Source organism: Calliphora vicina, chromosome 1 (genome assembly GCF_958450345.1).
Source record: "Calliphora vicina chromosome 1, idCalVici1.1, whole genome shotgun sequence".
Classification (NCBI taxonomy): domain Eukaryota; kingdom Metazoa; phylum Arthropoda; class Insecta; order Diptera; family Calliphoridae; genus Calliphora; species Calliphora vicina.
The window spans coordinates 150,090,392-150,116,164 of record NC_088780.1 but is presented as its reverse complement, the minus strand read 5'-3'; the positions used below and the strand labels follow the sequence as shown (position 1 = coordinate 150,116,164).

The 25,773-nt window shown below is 29.2% G+C and overlaps 1 protein-coding gene across 1 annotated transcript in view; it reads left to right on the top strand.

The window, feature by feature from the left end:
- The window catches only part of Octbeta1R (Octopamine beta1 receptor), a 138,530-nt gene extending 113,003 nt beyond the window's left edge, over positions 1-25,527 (top strand). The window contains exons 8-11 of the mRNA XM_065503266.1: positions 10,153-10,289; positions 10,578-10,760; positions 14,920-15,073; positions 25,356-25,527. Of these exons, the coding sequence (XP_065359338.1) occupies positions 10,153-10,289; positions 10,578-10,760; positions 14,920-15,073; positions 25,356-25,523 (642 nt within the window). The 3' untranslated portion in view covers positions 25,524-25,527. The remainder of the gene's footprint in view (positions 1-10,152; positions 10,290-10,577; positions 10,761-14,919; positions 15,074-25,355) is intronic.
- Positions 25,528-25,773: the final 246 nt, after the last annotated feature.

The following is a 25,773-nucleotide window of genomic DNA, read 5'->3' as shown; positions in this document are numbered from 1 at the left end:
AAAAATAGGATTTCATATAAAAAAATTAAAATAACTATTGTTGAATTAGAAAAATTATGAAAAAAATAAAAAAAATGCGAAACTCTTTATAATAACTTACATAATTTCATAAAATATGCAGTCATTTATGAGAGATTAATTCGATATCTTTCATAATTGTTTAAAATTTTGAAATCGGTCTAAAAATATGTGAGTTAGAGGTACTGTAGTACTATTACTTTTATACAAAATCTCAAAAAAAAATCAAAAATCTATTTTTAACCGTTCGTAACTTTTTTTAATAATTCTATTTTTATGACTAAAAATACATATTAAAGCTTAAAGTCCCACCTATTCAACAAAAAACAAGTAAGAAGGTATGGTCGGTCAAGACCGACCATATAATACCCTACACTAAGTAAAAGAGCAAAAAAAAATTTTCTTTTAAAATTTCAATAATTTATATTATTGAGTGATTTTCGGAAGTGGGGTTATATGGGGGCTATGACCAATTATGGACCGATCGTAACAAAATTTGGCGACATGAATTTTGTATATATAAAACTTATTTGGAGCGGAATTTGTGGAGATAAATATATAAATTAAACATTTATGACCGATAAAGTCCAATTTCGGGAGGACATTTGAATGGGGGCTAGGTGAAATAATGGACCGATTTCAGCCAGTTTCAACAGGATTGGTCCTTAAGCCGAAAAAATAATCATACCAAATAAAAATACCAAATTTGATCGAAATATCTTCAAAATTGCGACCTGTACTCTGCGCACAAGGTTTACATGGACAGCCAGCCAGCCGACCAGACGGACGGACATCGTTTAATCGACTCAGAAAGTGATTCTAAGTCGATCGGTATACTTTAAGGTGGGTGTTAGACTAATATTTTTGGGCGTTACAAACATCTGAACAAACGCATAATACCCTCCCCACTATGGTGGTGTAGGATATAAAAATCTTCATCCATTCAAAAGTTACAGATTTTTTTATCCGAAAATGACCAAAATTTTCCACTGTGGGCTCCCTTGAAATTTCAAAATAAAAAATTGTTTCTTCCAGATATATGGGAACATACAGTAAAAATTTCAAGAGGATCGGTTCAGAGGTTTAGGCTCCTATAAGTCACAGACAAACAAACATATAAATAAACAGACACATTACATGTGCTGATAATAATAATGTGCTAATATTAGTACTTTAAATTGAATTTTTCTCAAAAAAATATTTACTTACTTTTAACATAAATATTCATATACTTGTGTGTAAACAGACTCTTATAAAACATGTCTATAGATGTGAATTAGGATGCTACTTAGAAATAAATGAATTTTGAAGTAAACTCTCCTAAAAAGTTTGTACTAGGACGATTTACTGTTTAACGGAATAAACGGAGAACTGAAAGTAGTTTATAATCTAAAATTGTTTGCAACTTATTCGTATCGGAAATCAAAGTATATGGTATTATAAAAAAATGGGGTATAAATTATATAGAATGACATCAATTGATTTGTTTATTAAGCTTGTGTGACTTCTATTATGATTTTCATTCTAAATGGAAATTGGAGGATTTATACGACTTAAATTTATTTTTTCCCCCATGCTTGTATGGATCACCCTAATCTACATACGTATCATTTGATGTAATGTCACTCACATGTACTCTTGCATTCATACATATGTATAAATTTAATTACCTTTCAGACAAAGCGACAACATTAGTTTGATTTAATTAACTTAATTAATATTCAAACATTCTTATGTTCCAAACTCATGACCTAGATTTTGTGTATTTATGGCATAAACATGTAAGGAATGTTGTTCATTAACATAATCAGTATTTAATTTATGTGTTAAAAACAGAAGTGAAATTTCGTATAAACGAAACATATTTTTTTTCGCAAATAAATCTTAATGTTAATTTTCAATTACGGGTTTATTTTTAAGGTTGTTTGTGGCATAACACATAGCAGGAAAAGGATCAGGAGGAGGAGTAATATGTATTTAAAGATTTATTACATGAAAGTGGGTGTTTTATGTGAATGAATACTTACTTAAGAGATAAATATTTGAATTTTATTTAAAATTAAGTGTAAACCATAAATTATGGAAGGTACTGCTTATTTTACACAACACTTCCCAAAGATATTTATTAAAATATTTATGAAAAACTGCTTATTTTCATTTCTAAACACTCTCACAATGAAAATAACAGAATTAAAAATTAATAAACTCCTTCATATTATACATTATATTGAGCTCTTAAAACTTTTTTAATTATTTTGAAGAAAAATCTATTTTAATCCAACTCATTGGCATTTATTTAATTGAATTTTTATGTCAATTATCAAAGTGCTTTCATAAAGAACTGATTGCCATCCATAAAAATCCCATAGAATTCTTGGCTTGACAAAGACAAAAAATTAAATCAATTGTCTTTCTTAATGGTTGACCAGTTCATTAAAATACAAATAATTTGTAAAAATTTATTCTAATTCTTAGGATTCTATACCTTCAGCTAAAATTGTTTCAAAAGTATTTTTCTGTCCCCTTTTGGCTGAAGTCTAAACTTTAAGTATTTACATCCACTATCTAGTGTTAAATTAATAGAAATAAACTTCAAAATAACGTATAAAACTTTATTTATTAGTAGAATAAAATAAAGTAAATTACAGGTAAAAGCGTATAAAGTTTTATGCGAGTATAATATCTACATTAAAATAAATATTTTGTGCTAAATAAATATATACGTATGAAAATATATATTTAGTTACATTTGTATGTAAAATATGGTATCCACATTTATGTGAAATGCTATAAGGATAAATATACATCTATGTATCCTTGAATTATAAATAATAATAAATAATTGATGCTTATACTTGACACTCTTATATTCTGTTATCCTTGTATATACCGTTGAGTATTTATGTACGGATAAGTATTTATAAACAATCACAAATAAACACTCAAACATACAAACATATATGCGTGTATTTATTTATATACACTAGGAGAGCCTTCAAAAAATTAGTGGTTACCAACTTCCCAACATTTGGCTGTTTTTCGGTAGATACGGTTTTTTTTTCAAATTGTTTGCATTTTGCTAGGAAACATTTGTACAATATAAATTTATTCAATGTGTTGCCCATTGTTATCTATGACCTTTCCCATCTTTCTGGCAACATATGGATTCCGAGCCAATAGGACTCCTCATCTCTTGAAGCCAAGAACGAATCAAGCTAATATCGGATACTCTGTTCCAAAGTGAAGCGTATTCCAGAGAGAGCGTTCTGCATCGATCGAAACATATAGTAATCGGATGGACCACGGTCTGGACTATAAAGTGGGTGAGGCAAAATTCCCAACCACTTCATTATGTTTTTCTGTTTTAGAGAACATTTTGGTATAAAAACCATGTCATATTTTTCGAATACGCCCTTTCTTCATTGATAATCTGTAAGCCAAAAATGGCCAAATTGATTACAAAATGATGGCACTTATATTTAACATTATTATTTATATTGTTACGTTTTAACCTTTTCAAAACGTTAGTTTATTTTCTTTAAATAAACCGGATACTTTTGTTTGCAAATAAAAGCCGTTTAGTAGTTTAAAAATTGTAACAACTCTTTACTTATTTAAAATGTAAAACAACAGAATTAAATAGTCGCTTAGTGTTTTTTATACACGTTTATAAATTCGCAGAAATACAGACACACTTTATAATGTACAAGAATTCACTGGAAAATACAGAACACTTTAAGGCATTCAATTGATTTTTATTCGAATGAATGAATTCGAATCTGAGAAACTGAACTCACGACTGCAACCTATGTCACTATTTATAACACTGCCATCTGCACTCTAGATTGTTCTTTAACTGTCAAAGCTCGTATATTCGAAGCCTAGAGCTTTCGAATACACACGCCATCTCTGGAGAACTTTCTACAATGTTCTTTAACTGTCAAAACTCGAATATTCGCATTCGAATATACGAGTAGCAGCAAACATTCAGCGTTGCCATACTTACGATCAATGATTAACTCAAAGCTTGTATTTAATGTTAATACTGCCCACAGATACAGTTACAGTTTGAGAGGCACTGTTTTGAAATAACATTATGCAACTTTAAATCAGCCGTTAAATCGTTATATTTGAATTCAAGTACAATTTCATAACAATATTAATTTATAATTAAATAATTTGTATATTATATGTTTTTAACTTAAATCTAAATAAAAATATCATGGACGTGAATAGTTTTCTTTAAAAAAATATCTTAAAAATCAAAGAAATTAAAAATAATATCATATTACCACCTTCGCCAAAAACATTCAAAATATTAAAGATTTGACTTAATCTGGCTTTTATATTCGGAAACAGAGTGACCACTTCTTTCACTGTATGGTAAAAGAGAATTCCAGATACCAAAAACTCTTACTACAAACGAGAAAAAACGAGGACAAATTAAAATATGTGATCTGGAATATAGAATAACGTCATTAATTTTACCTTCAATGAATCAATAATCATGTAATTGAGGAGATGTTATCATGAATGATTGAATATTCACAAAGGGAGTTTTTCTTTCATCTCATGATACTTTTTGATAACATTTTTGTGCATTAACATATCGAAATGTAATTTTTATGTCGGTACAACTTTTGACACCAAATGTCAATGTGGAAACAAATATAAGATTTAGGAAAAGCAATTCCACCAATTCCCAAAAACCAAAGAAATAATCCCAATTTGCGTGTTTATTGGACTAAAAGTCCACATTTGTATTTGGTCTAAATTTAAAATTCCGATCAGAAAAAAAAAATAAATTCGGCTCTGGTACAATTTTCCATTGGTACATTTAGAGATTATCAATTCACATCTCTGATGCATGTTTACTTTGTACGTGTCAGTCTCTGACCAGTATTAAATATTTAATTTTGCATTCTATGTTGTTATGTAGAAATACCAGTATGTACCCAGTAGTTCTAGCTAAGTGTCCCGAACTAGTTACTAAAGAACTTTAAAGTCACTACACCCTAGATTACTTAGAGACACTATAGTGACGACTGACTTCACGCTAGCATACCTGGAATGTATAATGTAACCAATTGTGTACAAACGTGACAAATGACCCTAAAATATGTTTATAAATTGGATTCTGCGTTAGACAATAGACTGAATTTGTTTGTAGTCATTGCAGAACTGCTGGGTAACTTCCAAACATGAGTTTGTGAGCTTGAGGTTCATGTGTATAAACATGGCAACAATAACAAATTATATATTTAAGTATTAAATTAAATTGTTAAATGATTAACCAATTTAAAGAAGGAGCATGTGTTTAATTGAATTAAATACATAAATATTTTGTTATGAATTATAAATGAATTTTAAAATGAAATTTCATTACATAAAATGTGTTACTGGAATAGTCAAAGACTGTTGCGAGTATTTAAATACAAATATTTATTATATTATTGCTGATTGATTGATGAATGTTTAATCAATGGGTATGTGCTCGTACATAAATTTATAAATTATGATATAAATGGCATTATGTTTGATGTACTTTTATTATGAAATGTTTTAATGTCCGGCCAATGACTGTCATCTGTGAAAAAATTAATAATAGGAATGAAAATTTCACCCAGAAGGTTAGTCAGAAATATGTGTAATTGAATAGTGTATTATCTAGGAGAACGTAGCTTTGAACATAGCTTCTAACTAATATCGATCACGTTTAATGCAATCTTTGCCTATATCTGCACCTGAAAAAACTCAACTAACAATCTATCGGAGCACTTTTCATGTTTTAAATTCAAATCTAGCTGGACACAATTATTCAGTGGTGGTTTTATGGTGGTTTTATATAGATTTAGGGGTCTCTGAAACCAAACGCTTGATTCGAACATCTAGCAACGACCCTCTCTATTTTCGGCTAACAGCTATAGAGTAGATTTGATTTCCTGTGACATTATCGGGGGAGATCCAAGTCACCTTGTGCACCTTTTTGTGAGGAAATAAAGTTCCACCAATGACCAAGTTGATATTCATGCATGTTTCCAGGAAGAGCTCGTCATTTTCGGTCATTCTACCGGTTTATACATGCATTAACCATAGTTAAGATGCCGTAGAAATCCTCTTTCACCGACGGTTCTGCAATATCGGCTTGGGTTCGAAAACGGTTTCCATTCGATGATAGCATATTTTGCTTCTCTTGATAAGAGAATCCCGAATCAACTTATATTTGGTTGATCTGATAGTCTGCCGGAGTATATGAGAGTTAGGCCATGTGATATAACGAACTACCCTGATTAGCCCATTAAGATTAGTTTATATTTTTTAAATTCTGTATATAATTTAGCATGACATTACTTTAGTTTGGGTTAGCACGTACTTTGAGTGTACATTTTACATGTGTTTTGTTTTTGTTAAACCTTTTGTTACAATAACAAAACACATGTAAAATTTACACTCAAAGTACACGCTTGTACGCACATACAATTTTCTGAAAATAAGCGAATTCACTTAATTGTAAATAAATACGAAAATAATCCATAGATTTTTATGATCGATATCTCTTTTTGTTCCAATTACATGTGGCTTTGCGACAAAACAATAATTCCATACAATTTCTGCCGTTTTAATTTTCATGATTTTTTTGAAACAAAAAAATTTTATATTTTCACATAAAAAATATATTTTTTGCTTAAATTTGTTATTATAACTCCTTAAATTTGTTATTATATAAGCCGATTAAAACGCAATATACAGGCAAATCCCGGTATAACGAATCTCACTTTAACGAAAATCCGATTTAACGCACGGTCAAATTAGTTACATTGACTACCTTATATAACGAACGTTTCAAAAATTGTATGCTCGATATAACGAATGATGAGAAAAAACAAACAAAATCAAACAAACGACCACATTTTTAAAATTGACAACCTTATATAGCGAATATTTCGAAAATTGTACGCTCAATATAACGAACAGAAAGTATAAATAACAAAAGTAGTAAAGAATGTGAAAATAAGAAAATAAGTCGTTACATTACCGTTTTCAATGGTTACTCTCTTTATTAATAGGTGCTGACATTTTTTCTATAGTTGTTTTAATTGCTTGTTTTCACAATATCGAATGAAAGATTTCGTTCGCATTCTAAGCGAAAGAAAACTGATTCACATAAACATGTAGTTAGGGAATCCAAAATCAGCTTTCTTTCGCTTAGAATGGGAACGAAATCTTTCATTCGATATTGTGAAACAGGCTATAATTCACGTGAATTAAGTATGGGAAACCGTAGAAGAATTTCATTGAAAGAAAAACTAAAAATTTGGATGAATGAATGAAATATGGAATAACAAAATTATCAACATTTATTTTGAAGAAAATAAAAACAAACATTTTATCGTGACTAAGTGTTTCCTGTAAATTATGTTTACATAAATTAAGTGGAATCTTCAAAATCTGTTATTTTAAATGTTTGTCCCTGAGTTTAATTTTCTGCAGGTTGAATCATTTTCAGAATCGAAATCCCTTACAATGAAGGCTTTATTAATCATGGATAATGCAACAAGCCATCCTCCAGAAGAAAAATTAGTAAAAACTACTAAAAATATACACACAGAAAACAAATTGGTCGGAATTCGGTATTTATTATAAACATTTAATAACGTAAACTGAAAAATTATTGTAATTATTAAAAAAGTATACATTTTACAGTTTTTCTATGTTTAGAATTGAAAAATCATAATCATAATTGAATTGAGGTTCTAGCAACTGTAAAATAAGAATATTTAACCGGTTTGTGTCTTTACTAAGCTTTACTCGATAGATTCGGAAATGACAATCGAATTAAATCAACAATATTAATGATTGTGATCGAAAAATTCGATTAAGACGTAAGAAAACCAAATTCGGTGTTGACAACCGATACAAAATAAAAAATGGTAAATAGTTTTGACATTTGTTCAAAATAAATATTAAACTAAATTCTAAAATACAATATTATTTGTTTAAAAGAAAACAAAAACCAGAAAAGTCGATTTAAATAATTAATATTAGCGGGTTAATACAAGGGAAAGTAAGTTTCATAATTATTTTAACTGATATCCGGATACAAAATAAGTATGTGAATGAATACTACATACATACATATTTTGTAGAAGAATCTTTCTTATGATTTCATTAAAGACATATTGATATTGTTTTAGGTATAAAGGAATCAAAGATGAAAGGTAATTCCCCAAAAATGCATACAATCATGATAACGAAGAATAATTCAAACCCTAATCATCCGGATATTATTTAAAACCAATCCTTATCATGCATAAGAAATTCAGTTTTCAGTCGTGGTTGCACAACATTATTTGTCTTGGTCTATCGTTCAATTCATCTTTTATGTATGGACACCTGGAACGTGCTGTCATGTTATAGTGTACCAATATGTATTAAATTATATTTTGTGTTTCTTTATATTTTAAATAAATTTAAATAAACGGAATGAAATGGAATGGAATGTTTGAAAATTTATTGATTATAGCTACTAATATTTTCAGTCCTTTTCACCGAATTGTGTTTGAATACAGTTACGTGTACTATATAATTCAGTTATTTCAATCGAATTAAGAGATAGTAATTGCAACCGACAAAATTCGATTGGCGACAAATTCAGTTGCCACAACGAATCTGTTTTCTCTGTGTACCAATTTGGACGATATTCATGCCTCCTAATGTCACACCGCTCATCCAACCTAGGGATCAAAACGACATACGTTTAGTTAAATTCCAATATAGAAAAAGTTGTCGAAAATTAATAAAAAAAAACATCTCGATATAACGAATTTTTCAATTTAACGAATGGGCCTGACAACATATCGTTCGTTATACCGGGATTTGCCTGTATATGTGATAATTTGTACATAGCACGGGGAAAATGTTTTCAAAATTCAAACAATCGAAAGAAGAACATTAACTACTCAATTTTATGTATAACAAATAAAAAAGTTAAATTTTGTGAAAATGAGCGAATTCACTTAATCGTGAATAAATTCCAAAAGAATCAATCGATTTCTATGATCGATACCTTATTTTGTTGCTATTATATGTGGGTTTGCTATAAAGTAATAAACCTGAACAATTTCTGATGTTTTAAATTTTCATGATTTTTTTAAAACACAAACTTACAATAATATATTTTTTGCTTCAATTTGTTAATATAACACTGAAACTACTAAGCCGATTAAAATGCAATATATAAACGGATTAAAGGTTATGTAAATCTAAACTTTTCTTAGTTTATTTTAATAATATTGGGCTAACCCTTTTGGAGATATCGTAAATTATGTGGAGAAATTGAAATTTAAATAGAATAATGATTTGCTCATACACTGGGTATAGGGTGTTATATTATATATTTATAGAATATCGGTAACGGTATTTTAGCGGTTACGGTAATTGTAGTTATTATATAAAGTTATTAATTCATAAATACTTTTAATGTTACATTCAATTGGTTTCTAATTGTCAGAAGTTTTAACCAAAGAATTATTGCCACTCCAATTAAAGTAACAACATCTCCACCTTCAAATTTTAATCATCGCCATGGTTTAAATTCTGTTTATTTTTAGCAAATCATTGTAAACACATTTTGCTTAATGTATTTAACACTAACAAATTAATTAATTGTTAACTTAAATGAATTAATTGGTTTTCAAAATAAAATTAACAGATTTTTTCTTTACGTGAAGTTTGTTCTCTTACTCTTACATGTAATTAAATCATCATTAGTTAAAGACTAGAACAGAAAGGAACATTTAAATTTTCATTACGCATGATGAACATTTAATTGCTAATTTAGAGTAAGAAAAATAATACTCATACGCCAGGTGTTGAGTAGAAAGAAAAGGGAAACGGATACGTAATGTTGAAATCAAAACGAAATTAAAAGGCAGCCAACAAAACAATGCGAAAGCATTTTACATTTACAAACGACAATGAAAACGTCAACACCAATTACAACGCAACTCACAGTACAGAGAAAATCAAATCAACCCATTTCATTTCTGTTGAAATCGTAAATTTTTGCTTTCCTTTCAAACAAAACTAAAAAAAAAAGATTTTGCCAATCATTTATCTTACTTTCATTTCCAGATCTGTGAATTTAAAGTCAATAAAGCATATGCCATTGTCAGTTCGTCTGTAAGTTTCTGGATACCTGGTATTGTCATGCTTTCAATGTACTATCGCATTTATCAAGAGGCCGACAGACAGGAACGTCTTGTTTACCGGTAAGTTTATTTTTTATTTTTACTTTTTTTTTTAATCCCTAACACAGATAAAAAAGACTTAAAAACAACAAAGTCATACAAACTCAGCACTTTCTAACTTTTATACATTTATACATGTACCTACCAACAACATCTAAACTAATGTTGGTAGTTAATTTAAAATAAGAATCTGTAAAATAAAAAAATAAAAAATAAACTGTCCACTTTCCTTCTGAGCTAATAAATTTTCACACTTTTTCATCGTCCATGTGTAACATTCATTCCATTCGTGCAAACAAAACAAAAAAGGTCGAAAGTCGCTGCTTTATTACTGGAGAAACATCTGCAGATAAGTCAAATACCTAAACCTCGTCCCAGCATACAGGTGGAGCAGTCAACCATAACGACGATGCGACGGGAACGCAAAGCAGCACGCACTCTGGGCATTATAATGAGTGCCTTTTTGCTATGCTGGCTGCCCTTCTTCCTCTGGTATGTGTGTCACTGTGTTAAATGAATCATTCTTGTATTATTCCATTCCACAACCCCTCCCCGTATTATTACAGTAAACACTTTTTATTTTTCTTCGTTTCCTTTTTGAGTTCTTTTTCTGGACTCTTTTTCTGTTCAAAGTTAAAGGCTTAGTTTAATAACATCCTTTTGCCTTTTTGGTTAATAACTTATTTATTGTAAAATCAAAATGCTTTAAATTTATGTTTAATGTATAGCTGATTTTGTTCAAAATAAAACAGATTTTTAGAATATGTCTTCAAAGATAGTTCATTAAAAAAAAATTAAAATAAATTGCATCTTGAAAAATATAATTTTTTGATTTGAAGATCCCAATTCCATATAAAAAACCTAACTCTCATATACTCCGGCAGACTATCAGATCAACCAAATATAAGTTGAGTCGGGATTCTCTTATCAAGAGAAGCAAAAGATGCTATCATCGAATGGAAACCGTTGTCGAACCCAAGCCGATATTGCAGAACCGTCAAATTCAAATCTAGATTAACAAAACTATTTTGTGGTTTTTTATATGGAATTGGGATCTTCAAATCAAAAACTTATATTTTTCAAGATGCAATTGGGTCTACATTTAAAAACAGCTTCAGAAGAAAATATTGTTATCTACCGATAAATTTAATTAAGTAGAAAATTTGTCCTAAATCTGCTACAAAGTCTTTTCCGTTAAAATGAGAAATAAAATAAAAGGATGGACGAGGTGGGCTGATACATTCTTGTATTATCCCAGCAGTTAAGCAAGTAGTCAATGTATCCCTTATTGACAGTAACTGTTACTAATGTCTGACCACTTAACGAACGACAATTTATATATTTTTATTCGCAGATTGAAGTCAATTGGTTATTTTATACAACCCATGTAATCTAGCGTGATGACAATTGTCACTTAAGTGCAGTGTTGCCAATTCAAAAGGGCTAGAAAGTGGCTAAAAAAGGGCTAACATTTTTAATTAAAAAAATACATGCATTTGACACAAAAAACAACTTAGAATGTTACATTTGGCTATGCCGAATAGACAAACACAAATGTATGAATATAATACACGTTCAAGTGCAAGAAAATAATAATATTGTATGTATGTTGATCCTTAACTTTAACGTATTATGGGGCCACTCGTATATCATATGCCGATGTTTTTAAAGCCTCATATTTATCACATGGCCTGCAAAATGCTCCTAGGCAAATTTTTTATATGAAAGACAAATTATGTATAAAGTAATCCTTTGTCATAACTTCGATGGAAAATATTTTGATAAGTGAATATATGCATATTTGCCTCTCATGCAGAAAAAAAATATTCTAAAAATTATACACGTCGCCGGACAGAATTGATTTTCATTGGCAAAAACATAAATTTTGCCATTAGTTAGTAAACATATCAAAACTAAGGTAGCCAAAATATGTAAACATAAATATTTAATTTAAATTTGGAAAAAAGTTAATTTTCTATATTTGATCAGATAAAAATGATCATAGCTAAATTATTATCGATAATGAACTGAATTTTTCTTTCTAAATTGGTTGGATTGTAGTCTTTGAAACATGTGTTATAAAATATTTGTTAAAGTACTATATTTACGTCAATACATCGCCCAGATAAAGTTAAAAGAATTCTCTTTAACACTATATATGATTTTATAAACGCCCGGACCCGTGCGTAAAACATTAACAATTTTTATTCAAATAACGTCCATTTTCTCTATATTAGTTATGGCATTTTTTGAATGCATGGAAGGTCCAACAATTTGTATGTGCTTAAATTGTTTACTGGTTCAACATTTTTAGTTGATTTTTGTCATAATATCTCTACCAATTTTTTTGAACTGATTTTACTAATTTTCAACAGCAAAAATTTCAGATCATTAGAGTAAATATATAAGTTTTGATTTAGTCATAAAAATGGCTAAATGAAAATAAAAAAGGCTAAAAAAAGGCTAAATTAATTTTTTGTGGCTAAACAAGATTGAAAAGGACTAAATTTAGCCCAAAAAAAGCTAAATGGGTCAAAGTTTTAATTTTTTGATCGAAGGTAGCATTATACTACATATATATTGAAAAAAATGTTGTAAGTTAATATCTGAGAGAATTCTTATTGTCAGAGTTATATTGTGGAATTTTATGGGGATAATTTTTGTGGAAGATCTCCCCTCTTTAGGGGTCAATTTGACCCCTTTTTTGAGAAAATCGAATCTCGGGTCTCACACTTTTTTTAAATATCTCCAAAAGTATGATCCAAATAAGCTGAAATTTAAAATGTAAATAATCCATAAGGAGATCTACAAAATATATGTAAATATATGTAAGTTATATCTTTTAGTTCAAGATATATTATATTTCTGCTCGATATTTTTTGGTCTTTTAGATATGTCGGGCCTACGAAGATTCGAAAATTTTATTTTTAAATATTATCTTTCGAAAACAATAAAAATTACATGATAACAGTTATCCCATAAAAAGTTACACGCATCCAAAGTTGGAACATGAAAAAATTGTCATTTTTTTAGGTTTTTTTTCTTAAAAAAGTAACTATATTTTTTCTTTTGTAGAAAAAAAATTTCTTCGGGACTATATAAAATTTGTATATGACCCGAAAAGAGAACTCAATGCTAAAGCGTGTAAAGTAAAACTTTGCTCACTTTAGTGGACCTAGTGGCCTCCAGACTTATCCACCCTTTTACAATTAAAAAAAAAATTTGTTGGTTTCATTAAAAAATTATAAAAAGTCCGATCCTCAAAAAAGCATCATGCTTATATAGCCCTATATATTACTTAAATACGTGCAAAGTTATTTTGCTATAAAATCAGTTTTTGGAATACATTTTCACCGTTTTAGGAATTTTGGTATTTTGAAATAAAAAGTGTCAAAAATTGTATCGCCATTGATTTAAGAACATTTGGATCTACACTATTTCCAATTTTTGATGTATTATCTTTAACCGTTGAAATTTTAAATTAATTCAAACTTTATATTTTTGTTCATGAAAAATCCCTATATTATAATTTTTTAGTTTCTAAGGTAAATGACGTCCGAAAAATTCATAAAATTATTTCACTTCACCAAACTATTAAGCTTCAAGTCCTAAGGTTTTCAACAATACCAACCACTTATACAAAAAGCTTATATTTATTCACAAGGAGCTCCACAAACATTGCTCCCTTTTGAAAAATTTTAAAAATTTTGTATACGTTCCATGCAAAATGTGTTTTTGAAAAAACGTAAAAAATATGGCCATTTTTTCATGTTCCAACTTTGGATGCGTGTATCTTTTTATAGGGATGAGATAGTGTAATTGACCTAGAATCATGAAACGGAGTGAGTTTAAATACATGGGGCAACGTTTCTGAAAACTTTTCTTTATTTTAATGCCTGCGAATATAAATGATCTCATATTATGGTTCTTTTTCCATTTGGACCACTATTTACTGACTTACAGTCATGTTTTTGTTTTAGTACATTTTCATATAAAACATGGATTTTTGGTTGAAAATATAAGTGATCACAGATGATCGTACTTTTTCCATTTCAGTTCATTTTTATTTTACTATGATTGAGGTGCTTCGCCCCTTGTTCGCTAGTTTAGAATAAAAGAGACATACATAAATGTATTTTTCTTCTATTTATTTATGTATATTAATTTGAAAGAAAAATAATGAAAAATGTTTGCGTTAGTTTTAAATAAATTAAAAGTTTTAAATTTGATCATAATCAATAGTAGTTGAACTAACCAGCTCTAATTTAAAGTTTATGATTTCTAAAGCATTTTCTATACAAATGCTTGACCTTTTATTGGAGCTTTTACTGTATTAAGTCATGCAAATATTAATTTATTTTTATGTTTACTACCTTTTTTTATTATTACACATTTCCACCAGTTTATTCATATACATTTTAATGATAATAATTTCACGATTTCTGGGTTTTTTATCTTATTCTCTCTCTCTCTCTTCCTTTTTCACATGTCTTCTTCTTTTATTTTCTATAAACGTTTCCATTTGTTAACTGTTGTTGTTGGCAAACAAACAAACAAACAAAATGTCTGCATTACTTACGCTGTTTCCGCTGTGTGCGTTCACTTACTCACGTACGTGTGTGTGTGTGTTTATTTTCATTTCCGTTTCCAGGTATATAACATCGTCGTTGTGCGACAGCTGTACAACACCTCGCATCGTAGTGGGCATATTATTTTGGATTGGTTATTTTAATTCAGCCTTGAATCCCATCATTTATGCGTATTTCAATAGAGACTTTCGAGCCGCATTTAAAAAGACTTTAAAGGTGAGTTCAACAAATAATGCTTATTATGTCATTTCGTTGATGTTCTTTAAATATTTTTCGTTAATGCTTTTTTCATTGAAAATAAATTGTATATTAAAAAGTTTACATCTTCTACTATGTATTTCTTCTTCTTCTTCACATATTTTCATTTTATTTTCTTTTTGGGTTGTTATTTTATTGAGTTTAATGTTGCCACGGAAGTCAGCAGTGACAAATTTCATGTACAATATGAATACTTATAACAAAAACAAATATTAATGAAATTCTTTTATCGTTGAATGGCTTCTTACTTTTATTTACCATTTTTTTGCTGTTCGTCAATATGAATTAAAGCCGAAGTTACTTAAGAACTTCATAAAAAATATTAAAGAAAATTGCAAGAAAAATACAACATGCCCATTAATGGAGAGTATATTAAAAAATATTTCATTTTTTTAAATATAAAATTCTTTAAATGTTTGAAAGAAATTTAAAGTTAATAATCTCAACTTAAAATTAATAGGCCTTTTAATAATACATACTTAATATTTAGAAGAAATATAACGTATTTCAATAGCATTAGTATTAGGATGGCGCATAATTTAAGTATTTCATTTGCCCATAGATGATTAAATAAAAATGCAATTATAACCTGATGCCTAAATAAATCATAAAATTTTAAATTTAAAATGAATGAGGATTAAAACGTAAATTTTGACAATTTGTATATATTATGGCTTAGCCTGTGTACCAATTTGACATTGGCGGATTACGAGAAAATTTAGTTTTTGGATGTCCATATAAATGTTGGCCCAAGGAAGAATCATATTGAAACTGGTTGAATTACACTGTGCCCCCATAAAAATGTTCTCCCGAATTAGAACCATAAAAATTTCTCAAAAATGTTGTGCGGATCGATCCATTTTCGAATCCCATTTCCAAAAATCGTTTTAAAGACCATAAATGTCTTTAAAATGTCGATATCCACAAAAAAAACCAACACAAATAAGTTGTATATAGATATAAATCACCGACCTAATTTCGTAGCAAACGGTCCATCATAATTGGTCATAGCTCCACTTCCGAAAATCACTTTAAATTCAACACAAATAAGTTCCATATAGAAAGACATCACGCTTTTAAATTTCATGAAAATCGGTCCATGATTAGTCATAGCTCCCATATTAGGTCCACTCCCAAAAATCACCCACGAAGAACATATTATTGAAATTTGAAACGAAAAGAACATGTACTCAGTGTAGGGTATTAGATGGTCGGGCTTGACCGTCTTTAATTTCTTAATTGTTTTAACATTGGTTTAATATGGGTTTAAGATATCTAAGTTATTTTTCATAGAGTACAACAATTTATTTATTGGACATCTTTGATCTCAGATATAGAAATTTTAAATTACAAAATCACAAATAAGCTACCCAAGGGAACAGTCTAAAATTAAATATTAGAAAATAGGCAAATATTTTATCAAAAACAAAATTTCCAGAAAATTCTCCAATTTGAATTTTTAATCCTCATTTAAACATTTAATAGAATCGAACAAATTTTATCTAATTTTTGGAAAATTCTTTAACAATTTTATGTCTTAAAAATGCGGGATTTTTTCATATTTTTTGTATTTACTTTGAAACATTTGTACAATATAAATTTATTCAAAGTATTTGCCATTGTTAGCAATGACCCTTTTCCATATTTCTGGCAACATATGGATTTCGAAGCAAAAGAACTGATCATCTTTTGAGGTCAAGAACGAATCAAACCAATATCGGATACTCTGCTCCAAAGTGAAGTGTATCTCAAAGAGAGCTTTCTGCATCGATCGTAACAAATAATATTCGGACAGAACTTACCAACCACTTCATTCTAATTAGCTCTTAACAGGTATTGCAACATGTGGCCATATATTCTGGGCGTTCTTCGCCTAATTCTTGCATCAAATGATCAGTGTTCCCACCAAATACAGAGAATTACATTTGCGCCGTGAATATTTGGCTTTTTTGACGATTCGGCTGATTGATACGATCTCTTACACTTCGGGTTATCGTAATGTAAACATTAGGTGCAGAAATGAGTTTATTTAAAAACGTTCAAACAGCATTTGGGCACTGCTACACGTTCAATATATATTGTGATATTTGGATCGCGATCCATTGTACTGGATCACGCAAAATTAGGTTATTCTGAGATTTGGATCGAGATCCATTAATACTTCATGCTACACGTTCAATAAATATCGCGATACTGGATCGCGGTCAATATATATTGAACATGTAGCAGTGGCCTTTCGGACATTCAAAATCGTCTTTAAAGGTTTCTCGGCTGCAATTCGTATGGTACCAAATTTCCTTGCCGTTGGATAAAGTTATTAAAAACAAAAACCGAATTCAGAAGATACGCCATCTGTTGTAAATATTTTTAAATCATTTACCAATAATTTTTTAAATTTTTTTAAAATTTTTTTAAAATTTTGGGATTTGGAACATGATTTGGGATACGTACACCACTACGTGATAAAAGACCATAAAAAATATTGTTTCCTTGAATTTTGAACGGTTTGCTACCTATGGACCTGAACAGGGGAAAAATGTAAAAAATCGATTTTTTAAAGTTTTTTGCGATTTTGATCTTGAAGATGAAGTTTTTTTGATTTTATACAACTTTGCCTCAGAGAGTAAATCAAAATTCCGAACTGTTTGCAAAATATGAGTCTGAGAAAATGATCACTTTTTTGCAAAAAATTACACCGAGGCTCCAAATCTTTGGTGTCCCATGACTTTGGGAAAAACTGGGAGACACAGGTCTTTTCTTTTTAAGTCTTTTATTACGTACTGGTGTCCGTATATGGTTATATTTCCATGACATAAAAAATTACACACAGTAATAATGGGTTACCAATGTCAGAATATTTTTATATATTTTTATTGCAACATCTATGTGTAAATAAAAACTATTTTTAAAAGGTTATTCGGGAATGCAAAATTTGTGTTTTAGTTAAATTGTTTTATGCTAAATTCCCAATTTTTAGTTTGATAAATTCACTGAAATTTATTGTTGGGGGATAAGCTAGTTCCTATGCGCATTTCACTTGTTGCTTAGGCTAGATCATCAGGAAACCTTCTCCCAAAAGGCTTTAGAAAAACTAAAGATATTATACAAATAAAACTATAGAGTGTTTGAGAATTACAGACACTCAAGTTTTATTTGTAAAAATATCAAAGCTTAAACAAAACATCAACAATAAATCGTGATTTTATTTTTAGATGTTTTTTTCAAGATTTAAATTTATTAAATTTTTTGGAAAATGTTGAGCCAAAAATCGTAATTTCAAATAAAATAAGCAACCTCTTAGAGTTATTAGATTTTTCTGAAATTTTCAGCATTAGGAAATCACTTTTACACCGTGTTAGCTCATCTGAAATCCAAAAAGTGCATAATAAGTACCACCCCATTTATTACTATTAAAAAATATTTTAGTTTTTTAAATATAAAATTCTTTAAATGTTTATACAATATTTAATGTAATCTCAATTTAAAATTGTAAGCCTTTAATAATACATACTATTTTTCACAAGAAAAATAAGTTTTATCTGTCCTTTTTAAATTAGCTTAAAATCAATACATTTTTAAATCTGTAATAAATTTCGATGCGGCAACATTAAACTCATTTAAATATTTAACCAACAAAAAAATCATTTATTTACAAAACTTTTCTAAATCTTAACTAAAAATCTATTTAAAATTCATAAAAAGAACAAATCTTAAACATAAATTCACTATTTCCTGATTGACTGAATAAAACAACGTTTTTTTCCAAATCTTTTCATCATTTTCATTTTATGTAGATGGCGTTTTCATATCTGATACGGTGTCTAACACCAACCACTTGTTAAAACATGAAAATAGTCTTTCAAACTAAAAAAAAACGAATCTTAACAAAAAAAAACAATACAATTTATAGAAAATTCTAAAAATATCTAAATGAAAGCAATACTTACTATTGGTATGCAAATTGAAATTTTGTTGTCTTGAAAATGAATGTTGAAATAGACAAAATGTTATGTGTTTCTTAGTTTGTTTGTGTTAAACACGAAAATACTACACTAAACCAATCCATCCACTTCCACACACCCACCTCCACTTTCAAATCCAACCATCCATCCATCCATAAAACCATTAAATGTATTCAAATTCTCACTCTTATATACAGACAAACATACAGATACAGCCTGTAAAACTTTAACATTTTTAACAAATAAAACATCCAAAAATTCCAAATACATTTTGTAAATATACAGTAGTAGTGTATAGTAGATAGTAGTGTTCAGTAGAATATTTATTTTTTTTTTTGAAAATGTAAAATAAAATATACATATATATTTAGTTTATGTTAAAAAGTCATTTATTCTTTCATTTTCATGAACATGATAAACACCTTTACAGTTTTAGTTGTTTATATTAATCAAAATACACACTATTTATCAAAAAAGATAAACAATGTCAGTAGTGTTGGCAGTAGTATCCGTAAATATTGTACATAGTATTGGTAGTAACTAGTGCAGTGTGTAAATGTTTTCAGTTTTTTTGTTTATAAAAAATATATTGTACAAACAAAAATAAAAGTAGAAAAGAAAATTTATTATGTATTTTAAAAATGATTTCATTACAAAAATCACATCAATTTAAACACATAAAAACACTTTGGTAAAACTTCACTGCATAATAAAATAAAATCAACGAAAAACGTAAATCGATTGCACAGTGGTACACTGGTACATACATATACTCGTATATGTAGGTATAATATACCTATATACTTAAGACAAATATAACATGAAATCTAGTATTTATAATAACAGCACAAAAATGGAAATTAACCCTTAATGGCACTTGGGATTAAAACGACACTCAACTTTTAAAATCACCAAAAAAATACAGTATATGTGAATGGTGCTAATTTTAATGTTTTTTATAATTAAATAAACTAAATCATTGAAGTTATTTTTTAAATTTAATAAATCAAAAGTACACTAAAGGGTTAAAATCAATTTTATTCTTCAAAAATCTTCAATAAAATATTGGTAACGTTATTAAGGCAAATATCAGCTATAGCTAAACACAATATTTTGCCATTTAAAAAATGCGTGGTCAAAATTGATCAAAATTGTGACAATTTTTATACCCTACACCACCATAGTGGGGAGGGTATAATGCGTTTGTGCAGATGTTTGTAACGCCCAAAAATGTTAGTCTATCGACCGATCGACTTAGAATCACTTTCTGAGTCAATTAAGCGATGTCCGTCCGTCTGGTCGGCTGGCTGGCTGTCCATGTAAACCTTGTGCCCAGAGTACAGGTCGCAATTTTGAAGATATTTCGATCAAATTTGGTACATATTATTTTTTCGGCTCAAGAACCAAGCCTATTGAAACTGTCTGAAATCGGGCCACTATTTCACCTAGCCCCCATACAAATGTCCTCCCGAAATTGGACTTTATCGGTCATAAATGTTTAATTTATATAGGTATCTCCACAAATTCCGCTCCAAATAAGTTTTATATACACAAAATTCATGTCACCAAATTTTGTTACGATCGGTCCATAATTAGTCATAGCTCCGCTTCCGAAAATCACTTTAACGTGCATAAATCGCTTAAAAATGTTGGTAAACACACAAAATTCAACATAGTTAACTTTAATATAGACATAAATCACACGACCTAATTTCATGGTGATAGGTCCATAATTGGTCATAGCCCCCATATAAGGCCCACTTCCGAAAATCACTCAAAAATATAAATTATTGAAATTTTAAAAGAAACATTTTTTTCTCTCTTTTACTTAGTGTAGGGTATTATATGGTCGGGCTTGACCGACCATACTTTCTTACTTGTTTAAAATGTGTTAACTTAATACTTTCTAATACACCCCAGCAAAAACTTTACTTACCTAGTAAGCCAGCAAGTATAATTGGAGCAAAGCGATAACTACTTATTATTTGACTGAAACACTACTTACCGTTGTTCGAGATTTTTAAAAAATTCAGGGGTCAAGCTTACAAATGTACTTACAATCAGTTGAGAAATAAGTAGTAAATTCACAACAAGAATATGTAGCTAAAAAAAACACACAAAAAATATTGCCTTGTGTGGGAATCGAACAGTCACATTATTTGCTTGTGTTTGATAGTCAAGCTGCTAACTCACTGCTCCATGTACGAGTTATTTTATTGGAAGTTAACAATAGTTTTAACATCAACATATAAATGAATATGATATGAACAAAAAAATTGATGGCTTTGACAGGTGGCGAACCACTAACCTCCCGTTTTCCAGTCAAACACACTAGATAGCTGTGCTAAATGCAAAAGTTCATTACCAGCCTGTATAAAAATAAGTACTTATTTTAGTAAATAAAATAATGTGCTGGGTAACCACCACTCCTTACAAAAGAATGCATGAAATAACTAGTTGTCATTACAAAAATTCACAAAATTTTTGCTGGGACACTATAATATTCTTAAGTTTTCTTCCTTTAAAAATCAAATTTTGATCAGCACTATTGAAATTAATAATGCTTTTTATGATTTTAAAAGTTTGGAGTCATTTTAATCCCAAGTGCCATTAAGGGTTAATTTCCATTTTTGTGCAGCTATTATAAATACAGACTTCATGATATATTTTTCTTAAGTTGCATCAAAATCGGCCCAAAAATATATAACATTTCGCTATCTTTCCGTTAGAATTTCCAAATATTGAAAAATTTGACCTTTGACCTTCACGATTTAAGGTTTAATTTTCGTAAAACTTTCGGACTATATTTAGAATTATCTGGACTATAATATTCTGAATAGGATCTACTTAAAAAGAGCTCATTTGTCAAAATATGTCCAAATAATTAGTTTTTCTCGAAAATTGCAAAATTTAAATCGCAGGTACGGAAAAACTGTATTTTTATTCCCTATTATATTCTCAATAAATCCCAAATGATATGATCCAAAAATTTTTAAATTTGTTTATGAAATTTTTGAAAAATTTGAAAATGGATAATTTTCTTTTAGGTTGGCGGTATGAAAAAAAATTAAATTTTTTGATAGCGAAGAGGCCAGGTTCATTAAAAAAACGCCATGTTAGATGGCCCAATATGTTTTTAATTATTTTTTTTTCTACTGGGCAATGTTGATAACACGCTGTTATGTTAACATGAACATTAAAGCTGCTAACAGCTCTAGGTGATCATTGTGGAAATAGAAAATTCTAGTTTTGTCAGTTAGATAATTCATGAAACTACTAGAAGATCGCACTTTGTATCTTCTTATATATAAGTAGGCCACATGTTGTTTTATGGTACACTTTTAAGTATGTTATTTTCCACCAATATTGATGAAACATAAGGAGTGAGATCGAAAAATTCTTAACATACATATATGTTTATAAAAAAGAAACCACTAAACTTACAGCTTTAATTTTTTTTTATTTGATTGAAATTATTATTACAATTTACAAAAAAAATTATTTTTATAGTTTTAATCACTAGTGATGAAATTTTGAACCTTTTTCGGAAATCCTTCCATTAACGTTTTTATAGTGCTTTCTGTCACTTTGCTCGAACATGTAGTCCATCTCCGTTTAAAATCTACCACACTTTTGGACACCTTTTTTGTACTCTTCAATTCTCTTTTAACAAGAGCCCAATATCTCTCCACTGGCCTTAGCTCCGGGCAGTTTGGAGGATTTGCCTCTCTTGGTACAAATACCACATTATTGTTCTTGTACCACTCAAGGGCTTGTTTGCCATAGTGACAGGATGCCAAGTCAGGCCAAAAATAAGTGGACACATTATGAAGTCTTATGAATGGAAGCAGCCTTTTTTGTAAACATTCCTTGATGTAAATTTCGGTATTTATAGAGCCCGTTGTAACAAATGAGTGGCTTCTTTTGCCGCAACTGCATATTGCTTGCCATACCAAGAACTTTCTGGGAAATTTTGTCTGCTTTTGGGTCCTAAACTTTTCTTCAACATTCCCTCGAGCATCAGCAACATAAAATTTTTGACCTGGAAGTTGCGAAAAATCTGCCAGAACATACGTTTCGTCATCCATTATGCAGCAAGAATATTTTTTTATAAAACTTGACTTCAATTTCCGTGCTCTGTTTTTGGCCTCTAAATTTTTAGTAGCGTTCCTGTCAGGAACTTTTTGAGCCTTGTATGTTTTTAAACCTGCATTAGCTTTAACTTTTCGTACCAAATAGTCCGAGCACTGAGCTAACCGGGCTGCTTTCCTACCGGATGTGTTGGGAGCTCTTTTGAAAATGCGTTCTATTTTTTTGGCTTTAGAAACATCATGTGGACCATTCCTTCTACCTGAACCAGGTTTTCTATCAACTGACAAGTTCTCCCGGTACTGTTTAATAACATTGGAAACAGTTTGACGGCAGACCTTTGTATGCTTGGCCAACTTTTTGTAAGACCAAGTTGGGTTTTGTTGAAAATATTTAATAATTTCAGTACGCACTTTTTTCTGGTCACTCATTTTAATCAGATTAACAAAAAAATTAATATAATTGACATTACACATAATAACTGACATGTTTTTCAAAGGTAACTTGATCAAAAAAAAATTCAAATAATACTTGGGTTAAAAAATGTAATGAAAAACGTGTGTTAAGAATTTTTCGATCTCACTCCTTATATGGTTTAAAAGGTTCTTTTTTCTAGATATTGTTACGAAATTGTACTTGAATTCAAATATAACGATTTTAACGGCTGATTTAAAAGTAGCAGAATGCTTTCAAATAGCAGTGCTGTAATAGCAAACTGTAACATATCTGTGGGCATTATTAACATTGAATAAAATTTTTCAGTTGACCATTGATTGTAAGTATGGCAACGCTGTTTGCTGCGACCGTATATTCGAATTCGAATATTCAGTTAAAGAACGTATGTATTAGAAAGATCTAGACAGTTAAAGAGCAATCTAGAGTGCAGATGGCAGTGTTATAAATAGTGGCAGAGGTTGCAGTCGTTAGTGAGTTTATCAGAGACGCTTTTCGAATAAACATCAACTGAGTGCTGTGTTTTTCAAGTGAATTCGTGTACATTATAAAGTGTGTCTGTATTTCTGCGAATTTATAAACGTGTATAAAAAAACCATTGAGTGACTATTTAATTCTGTTGTTGTACATTTTAAATAAATAAAGAGTTGCTACAATTTTTAAACTACTAAACGGCTTTTATTTGCAATCAAAAGTATCCGGTTTATTTAAAGGAAATAAACCAACGTTTTGAAAAGGTTAAAACGTAACAATATGCACAATATAAAAAAATGTTTCAAAATTCTTTCATAAAAAGTGGTAAAAGGCTTTTTAAATGTGGTCGAATTTCGACCACCTGGCGATCCTAGTATGAATATTAACAGCGAGTTGCAGAGCAGCCAGTATATAATTAATTATATATGTATATAATTAAAAAATTTTGAAGAAAATGAATCCCATAAATCCAGTTAGAAATGGCATTAATAATATTTTTTAAATTAATAATATTTTTAGAGATTACAAAATCCCGAAATCGCGATTTAAATATTCCCAATCATGGCATTCGTAAAAAACGATCGCTTGACATAAGTATACCACATTAATCTAGAGTATACTTGTTATGATTGATCAATAATACTCATACGCTACATTGGTTTTAGAAAAATACGAATGAGAAAAAAAGCATTTGTTAAATAATTTTTTTTTTTCAATTTTGTAAAATTTCCTTTTTGTTCTTTATAAATATAGTTGAAGAAAACTAAAAACATTTTGGATATTTTTAACCATTTCGAATCATTTTATAAAAATTATATCATATGATTTCATACTCAGCCACTGTATAATTGAATTTTCAAAATTTCCATAATATTGTTTAAATAAGTGTAAATATATGTAAATAATATAATATATTATATAAAGTAGCCGTGTATTAATTATATTATTTAGTAGATATGTATAAACAAGTATCTGTTTTGCTAGTAGTAATGTAGTTCCTTGTCGTTGTAGAATTTCTTCTATCTATATGTAGTACAATATATATATTCTTATACTTTCGTTTCATTCTCTACAAAAAAAAGCAAAATAATCTAAAATAAACCAACTCATTTTCTTCATTTATCGTTTAAATATAATTTCATCCAATCAATATTTGATTTGATTTTCGTTTAGTAATAAATACTTTTTGTATCAGTGATATTTATTACGTTTGTTGATGATGATGGTCTTCTATAATTCAATTGTTTACATTACATTTACAGTCCTGTTGTCCCTACAAACTTATAAATTGTCGTGTAAGTGCTGGCGGCGAAATGCCACCATTTGTTAATTCCACCGCTTCATCGGAAATACACATGAACATAATACGTGCCCGCCAATATGCCACCTCAACATCATCCAATCAATTGCAAACATTATATCAAAACTAACTGAACACCATCTAAATGAAGGGGAAAAATACAAAACAATTCTACAAAAATAACAAATGTTTAAATGGAATAAGGTAAAAACTCAACTTTTATTTTCAATTTGATATTCAGGTGTTTTTTTTCTTGTGTAAAGTAAAACATGAAAAGAAATACTAAACAATTGTTCTACGAAACACCTAATAATAAAATGTCATTACTTATGTATGTATTTGTATTTAGTTACTAACAAATTTGTAGGTAATAAATGTGT